The sequence below is a fragment of the Mercenaria mercenaria genome, chromosome 4 (assembly GCF_021730395.1).
Source record: "Mercenaria mercenaria strain notata chromosome 4, MADL_Memer_1, whole genome shotgun sequence".
NCBI lineage: Eukaryota > Metazoa > Mollusca > Bivalvia > Venerida > Veneridae > Mercenaria > Mercenaria mercenaria.
The window spans coordinates 92,055,353-92,064,143 of record NC_069364.1 but is presented as its reverse complement, the minus strand read 5'-3'; the positions used below and the strand labels follow the sequence as shown (position 1 = coordinate 92,064,143).

The 8,791-nt window shown below is 36.4% G+C and overlaps 1 protein-coding gene across 1 annotated transcript; it reads left to right on the top strand.

Moving 5' to 3' along the window:
• Positions 1–1,008: 1,008 nt before the first annotated feature.
• Positions 1,009–3,586, top strand: LOC123553577 (ninjurin-2-like). The gene is made up of 3 exons (XM_045343271.2): positions 1,009–1,145; positions 1,262–1,413; positions 2,706–3,586. Exons 2-3 carry the CDS (start codon positions 1,369–1,371, stop codon positions 3,117–3,119), a joined length of 459 nt encoding a protein of 152 aa, XP_045199206.2. The 5' UTR covers positions 1,009–1,145; positions 1,262–1,368; the 3' UTR covers positions 3,120–3,586.
• The last annotated feature ends 5,205 nt before the right edge of the window (positions 3,587–8,791 follow it).

Sequence of the window (8,791 nt, the reverse complement as noted above, 5' to 3'; positions counted from 1 at the left end):
CCGCATAACTAGAATTTTGAGTAATATTTCCTCTACACTTTTTGGGATTTAAAACGCTAGCAATGACCAATACCCGTATGGCCATGGGTGGTTCAGGTATATGGATAATGGACTAGGTAGTGTTTGCACTTAAAGGTTTCAACCCTATACACCGGTACTATATACATTCTGGTTACAACTTGAAAAGATAGGTACCTGGGGTGGGCGGATCACAAATGGTGACCGAACAGTGTTCGAAAGAGCATTTCACTGTATTGCCCATAATCTGGAATGTTGTCGACCTAAATCGTCCACCTGTGACTGACAGGTACACTCATAATACATATAAAATTGTAAGTATAGGTCCTTGCTACAGTTTGAAATCAAGATCGGTCAGGTCAGGTTAAGTGAACTGCAACATATAAAAATAGTCCCACGATCAAGTCCCTATACTTGCCGGGTACCAAAACGTACTCTAACTCTTGATCATTTTACATATACTAATAGTAGGTGTTTTCTTTTTCAATTTATATTGTTATATTAAAGTGTTTTTCCGTCACATGTATCCTCTGATGTTTATGGAGTATTATCTGTATCGTGATTTACATCTTAATTGTGAATATTTGCATCAATGTAACATTCCGTCAGTAAGTATCCAAGTCGACGAAGGAATATTGAAAGTAGATAACTACATCTAACAATTAATGTTGACTGACATAAATAATTAGTTTTAAACGCCTACATCCTAATAGTATAAGTACATAACATTGCGTAGTTTTGAGTGATTCACAGGTCCAACAGTATGGTGATATTTGTTTCATAGGACTTAATGGTAGTCGCAAGAAAGTTCACAGGCAAACATTAATAATGCAAAATTCAAAATGCAAAGTTTTCTATGTGGGCTACAGATCCATGAGAAGGGATTCAACCTATACTGACAATCTCAGTAACCCATGTACTTAATGGTATTTTTACTAGTACTGAAACCGTTTTGTTTATCTCTCTTGGCCTAATATGACCTTTGATTAGGTAGCCCACTTCTTTAATGAAACAATAAAAAAGCGTTTTCCGAAAGCTGAGAATGTGTCACTTATCGTGAAGCGCATTTATTTTCGGGAGTATAAAATTTCCAGTAAAATGGAATAAAAGACATGTTCCAACAGATGGTAATCATTACTTCTTGTTGTGTATTTATTCTTAACTCTCCATTTTTATAACTTTTAAAAAGAGATTATTTTTTTTTTAAAAATCATGTTTAAAAACAACAGCGACGTTTTTTCAGACAGTGCCTTGAATAAGAGCCTGAAGGAGACCGGATGGACAGCACGTGGAGATGCAGACGACATCAAGAAGACAACAGAAGGTGACAATCCGGACTCAATTGTTCAGATGGACGATTCTGTTGATGAAGTTGATGGAGATAATGCTTTAAAGGTACTTAGTTGCTCTGATTCCATTTGTTAATCTGATTATTTTTTTACGTAAAGAAGTATGTTTTTTTGGTTAAGTATGATTATTTGTATTTTAAACAGCTATCACCTAATCATTCAGTCGAAATAGAGTCTAAATCAAAATTACTATAATAAATTATAACAAAATAACATGTGTTTTAACCGTCTGGTGAATATTGTCCAAACATAAAAAAAATATTTCATCAAGTTAAATCTACTCGTTGTAAATCTACACATTTAACGCATACAATTAAAAGTACGTTTTGTGCGCCGGTAGCTGGCTAAATTCTATGTTAATTTAGGTCAAAGGGAAGTAACCGGTTTCCCATAGACTTACATTGTAATGTTTTGGGTTATAGCCCTTTCCTGACATTTAAACTTTTGATGTCACCTACCCAGGGTGATAGAACTATTCAAGACCTATAAGAAAACAACCAGCAATATACATGTTGACCATCATTTTTCTGCACTTTTTTCACCCGGAAGTCAGTAACCCCCAGTCCGGCACTTAATTTTTGTTTACATTTCATGAAAATACTATATCACTAAAACAAGCAAAATTTTCAAGCAAAATACACCTTCAAATATTTTTTCCTCAATTAATCATGGCTTAGAACTTCAATTTAAGAAATAAAACAGTTTCCAAACATTTTCAACAGATATTTCACCAATCAGAGACCACTTTACATCTAAAATATTTGTCTCAGAATAGCATATACTTTTTCAACCAATCAAAAGCCCAGTGACTTATTTCCCTATGACCAATTGCAATAGTCGGAATCTTGACGCCTCAGACGCTTATTGAAGCAAAGAATGAAATGTTTAACATACCGGGTGTCCGTACTCGTAGACATAAAATGAAACCCCAGCTTCTTTAATATACCTGATGCTGGACGAGACTTGAACCAGTAACGTATTCTTGAGCGAGTTAATTTGGCATTGACCAATGTTTTGAGTGTGGGCGTTCATAAAATCACTCAAACGGAAAAATATCTTTAGATATTCAAACGAATATGAGAATCGTTCGATCATTCATTATATTTAAATGGATTGTTAAGTCTACAGTTTTAGAAAAACGTACTACTTGCGCATAGGAAGTAAATGCTTAAACTCAATGCAATTTTATACAAGCGCCATTGATATGATTATTAATAACTTTATACTTACAGTAAATTAGAAATATGTACTTAAATCAATGACATGTACTTCAGTTATATTCTAATATGTCAGATATTACATAGCCTACAATTCCATTAACTGGTGCTTTATTTTCAGGCACATTCTACTGAAAAAGTACCTAACGCTTATGTTGGCAAGCGGAACTTCATTCACCAGTTGATGGATGTCGCTCTCATGATGGCCAACGTGTCTCAACTAAAAGCTCTTCTTGCCTCGGATCACGAGTACTACTACCTTCTTCTTACATTCATCTGTATGTCTATCGGTCTACAGGTTGTGTTTACGATTTGTATGTTGGTGATCTGCTCTATAGAGAGAACACTTGAAGAACACAACAAGCCGGAGTCATTACCAGAAGCACCTTGTCCAAAGATTGAAAGAATGAAATGGCTTGCTACGTGGCTGGACAGAGTCGGCAGCATTCTTGTACTGTTTATAATTGTATCTAATGTTTTCATCGCTGGATTCGGCGTAGAAAGTCATATCATACACAATGGTAGCAAATCGTAAATTGATCAAATTCAGTAATTTTAGATAAACATGTATCAGAAACGACATCATGGGAGTTTTGTTAAAGCGTAAATGAATAGACTTTTATCACATTCCGTGTAAATAAGTCCATTAGAAAGGACCATGCAGGCATTATCTCAGGAATACGGGGTCATCTGATTGGAACAACCGACCGTCAGCAGGTTAAATGGCCGGCTTCCTCACCCGAAAATTCAGCAGTTGAGGGGGCTCAGCACAACGTTTGGCATTCGAATGAGTGCTATAATGTTTAGAAACAACGAATCCGCGTCCACATGCACTAACAAATACCTATACTTATTGATGTATGTTGAATGTGTATTGTATATTTATTATATAATGATAATGTGTTTTCATGTTAGCTGTGATATTAGACTTTAAATTATATTATTAATTGTGTATTTTTTCTTATATCGTCAGAATTTGTTCACAATAAATAATGAAATTTCTTCAACTTCTGAGTTTGTATTAGCCAATAGCTAACTTTTATAAAACTTATTCCGTCTTCAATTTACGTCTTGAAAACGTCCCATGACGTAATCAGGCCGTATCAGGCCGTATAGTTGTGTTCAATTGCTTGAACACTATTGAAATAAAGCTAAAACTGGACAAACGTTAAGAATATCTGTACTATAATGTGTCCTTTGTTTATATTATTCCTTTGTGTGTTTAAGTTTCAAGAAAAATCTATTAACAGCTCTTTCAAACCACCCGTTTTCACAAAACAGTTTCAGTCTCGGCTGAGTTTGACAATGGAACTTTATTTGTCACGTATATATAAATTGTAAGATTAAATATGAAGTGTATGACTCTTTTTTAAGTGACTATTTAGTATTGATGGTCAGTCTCAATTGAAATCTAATCTTGAATTGCTAGTAAAATTTGCTATTAAAGTTTCAATCTCAACCTTAGCTGAAACCATTTTTTGGTGAAATTGTGGCACACGGATAAAATTTCTATGTGTAAAGATATTACATGAATATTGCATTCCTGAGAGGGTGATATGAAGAATATTCACTTCGAGATTTATGAACATTAACCGAGGCGTCAACCGATGTCTATATTTCGAGGGGTGAACAATTTTCATATCACCCTCTCAGGAATGCAGTATTATTTTATTATACCGAAAACAAATAAAGGTCAAAACATGCATTTACTGGAAAATCAACATAATGAGTTAAATGATTTATTGAAATAACCATTAAAGTAGATAATTAAGAGACAGTAAGGATCTTTACTTTACTCCCAAATTGTGGCAAATATGATGTTTAGCCGAGACGTTAGCGCGTATTTCTGCGTCAATACCGAAACCGGCAGCAATAACATTAGAAAAACGGCGATAACTTTCCTATTTCGGAACGAAACAAAGAAGCGTGAGCACTCTTTTTCTAGTTAGATCAGTTCCTATCCAATGAGCATAGTTAGAAAAAAATAATCCTTTAATATATATAAGCGCCTTTTCCAAATTGATCATTGCAGTCTGATCGTAAGAGGCGACTAATAGGATCTTAACACTTGGTTTTGCTGTAACTCTGTGATTCCATCAGGTATGCAAATTTTGATTCCATACCTCATGTTTTTATTTCGATGTAAATGAGATATGAAACCAAAATTTGTAGTTCTGTTTGGCGCCATGTAACCTATACTGTGTTGGTGCAACCCAAATAAATAAATAAATAAATAAAGATCATTGCAGTCTTTTGATCAACTATAAATGTATATGTGAAAGTGTCATATCACCCGACGGGAGATGTGAAAAATAATATCACATGCGCAGAAAAGAAAATAACGATTTTGCGCATGAGATATAAAAACGCTGGGGAATATGATATACTATTCAAGTTAAACTAATCGGATTGGGCATTCATGTAAGGTATGATAATCTCACATACTGAACAACCCGTAAAAGGGTACTATTGTCACACGCTTTTCAACCATTTTGTGTTTTACTCTGATAACACATATAGGCCTAACTATAGTAAGGTAGCAAGGTACACTTAGATGCGAAAATTTTGGGCACGGACGGTCTTACATGTAGCGAGTCGCAATATTGCACTTCCCCTATGAGCAAAATTTGGGTGGCTATTTTATAAATTGCGTGCATGTTTTGTGCTTTGAATTAATGGCAAGATCAGGATTCTCATACAAGAATAAAGAAAGTTATCAAAGCGAAAGGTTTACATCATCCATGAAAAATAGCGTGCCAAAATCATCAATTTTGCACCTTTTGAACAGTCTTCAATGATCCCGCTGCAAGAACACTGTCCAATTTTATTGCATTTCTTAATTTAATAGTCCTTACTGAACGTCAGGACATAAACGGAATGGGGGCCTATCCAGCTCGTTTTTTTTTTCGGAAAATAACGAAAATGTTCCTGAGTATCAATCAACAAGCACAGAACCCTTCCGTGAATTGAATTTTCCCGCGAAATGGTGTCTCATTGATCATACAAAGCTACCAGCAGTTAGTTTTCCAACTGACATCAGAATTTTACATGTATCGGCTGTATAAATTTTCTAAAGAATTAATAATCATTATCTCTCACCCTAATTTACAGACATCCAAAATCACGATGTTCTCTTTATAACAAATATTGAGGGGGGGGGGGGGGGGGGGGGGGGGGTGGCAAAATTCGAAAGTGTACCCTGCTACCTAAAGGCGCTTAATGGCGGACATGTTTTTGAACACTATTTTTTCACTTGGCATGGCAACAGAGGTCTAAATTAAAGCTAGTTTTTGGTTAAATGTCATTGTGGATGTATTTTTGACATTTTGGTAGGAAAAATGGGAGAGGAGGTTGTATCTGGTGAAGTGAAACTCAGTTTTAGTATAAGTAGTACTTCCAGGTCACAGCAGTGTGATTTTGATGTGATTTTACTGTAAGCAATGTAACAAGAGAAATCTCTCTTAGAAGATACATGACCCCTACTTTTCTCTTCATCATTTTATATCAGTTTTATCATAACTCTTTAAAATAAGGTAAGGATTTGTTCTCTGAAATGGGTCTAGCTATGTTTGGTATCTCTTTAAAAAATGCCAGTTTTATATAGAATATATAGGGAAAACCGCATTGTGACCTAAAGATTTGCAGACGGTTTCAGGCGTGCGGCCAATGCCGTCGTTCTGTATAACAGATTTGAAAATAAATTTGCGATCTGTTTGTATTGATGTAATACTATATTGTTAAACTAAAACGCCGACAATAAATCAACTTGGCATTGATAGTGTACGTCATGCCATATTGTACACTTCTTCTTTACGAATGCATATTCTACAAAAGGAGAGACGATTTCTGATGTGGACGGCATTGATAGTGTACGTCACGCCATATTGTACGCTTCTTCTTTACGAATGCATATTCTACAAAAGGAGAGACGATTTCTGATGTGGACGGCATTGATAGTGTACGTCACGCCATATTGTACGCTTCTTCTTTACGAATGCATATTCTACAAAAGGAGAGACGATTTCTGATGTGGACGGCATTGATAGTGTACGTCACGCCATATTGTACGCTTCTTCTTTACGAATGCATATTCTACAAAAGGAGAGACGATTTCTGATGTGGACGGCATTGATAGTGTACGTCACGCCATATTGTACACTTCTTCTTTACGAATGCATATTCTACAAAAGGAGAGACGCATTGATAGTGTACGTCACGCCATATTGTACACTTCTTCTTTACGAATGCATATTCTACAAAAGGAGAGACGATTTCTGATGTGGACGGCATTGATAGTGTACGTCACGCCATATTGTACGCTTCTTCTTTACGAATGCATATTCTACAAAAGGAGAGACGATTTCTGATGTGGACGGCATTGATAGTGTACGTCACGCCATATTGTACGCTTCTTCTTTACGAATGCACATTCTACAAAAGGAGAGACGATTTCTGATGTGGACGGCATTGATAGTGTACGTCATGCCATATTGTACACTTCTTCTTTACGAATGCATATTCTACAAAAGGAGAGACGATTTCTGATGTGGACGGCATTGATAGTGTTCTTTACGAATGCATATTCTACAAAAGGAGAGACGATTTCTGATGTGGACGGCATTGATAGTGTACGTCACGCCATATTGTACACTTCTTCTTTACGAATGCATATTCTACAAAAGGAGAGACGATTTCTGATGTGGACAAGCTATTGAATGATGCCGGTTCTTCCTACTACTATCTATAGACCAGAAGGATGTATTATGGACGCGATTTATCCATAAGCTGAATGAAACGCTGCAGTTCTAATGAACGAATATTTTGGGATCCAAAAATATAATGGTGCACACATTTCGTATTAGCATCTCTTTATTGGTGTTAGTCCAGGTAACAACCCGGTTACGGTCACTGACTTTGCTCCTTTCTCTAAAAACCCTGCACAATATTTAGACTTTTTAAGTGAGGAAGCCATCAAGCTGGCTTGCTGAAAATCTTTGTTTTTATCCAGGTACCCATTCGTGCCTAAAATAATGTTGGAAGTGGGCACCGGGGTCTTCCTCCACCATTACAAATTTGAGATACAAACAAGTAGGCCTTACTACCTCAAATCTACTGTTTCTTTCCTTTTTGTATGTATGTGTGTATGTATGTATTTATGTATGTATGCGTGTGCTGACATCAAAAAAGAAACTGTGCACTTGTTTAAGAAATAAAAGTTCTATCCTTTGTGAAAGAAATATAGGCAAATTTGGTGTCAAAATGTTTGAAAATCTTTTCTTTACACGATGCCTTATTTTTAAATCAAATTCAGGTAATTATTAGTGCATTGTTTTACGCTTGATGTAGGGGTTAAAAGTAAAGTTGCAAATCTGTATTGTTTTCTAAATGCTTTCTTGCCTTCAGGTATTTATCAAGAAATATGGAAATCAATCAATAGCTGTTATGTCCTCCTCTTCTACGGATCAAGGCAAGTATTCTCGAACGCATTGACTTGACGTAACGTCTTATAACGTTGTTTGGCATGACATTCCGTTAAAGAATTAAGGCGGCAGTCAAATCATTGATTTTGTTGATGACATGGTTTTTCCTTGCTCTCCGCTCCAGCAAGTCCCACAAGTATTCAATGGGGTTCATGTCCGGAGAGCAAGCCGGACATGGCAAGACGTTAACGTTATGTCTGGCGAGGTAATTTCTGGTATGAAAAGCAGTGTGTGGCCTTACATTGTCATGCATTAAACAACCAGGGTTTTGTTGTAGGAAGGGAACAACTACTGAGCGTAAAACATTGTCAATATAACCTTGGACATTTAAATTTCCATGAATAACCACAAGGTCTGTTTTCCTACCGCCCATGATACCTCCCCAGACCATAACACTCCCCCCTCCGAAACGATCTCGCTCTAACAAACAGTTCTGGGCAAAACGTTCCCCTTTTCGCCTAAATAAACGAAGCAGTGCTAAGATTAAAACGCGGCTAATCAGTAATCACTAAAGAGCATCCAAGACCACATGGCACGGTTCCAGCGTAAATTACGTCTGGCCCAGACCAGACGAAGATTACGATGTCGATTATTAAAGATCTGACCAACATAATGTCTCGGAGCCAATTTGGAGCCATTTGCCTACTTATTCCGTGCTCTACTGCAGTGCTTGTTGCAGTTTTGAACCTGTGACATACGTGCGTCAGCGTCATGTATCTAATTTAGT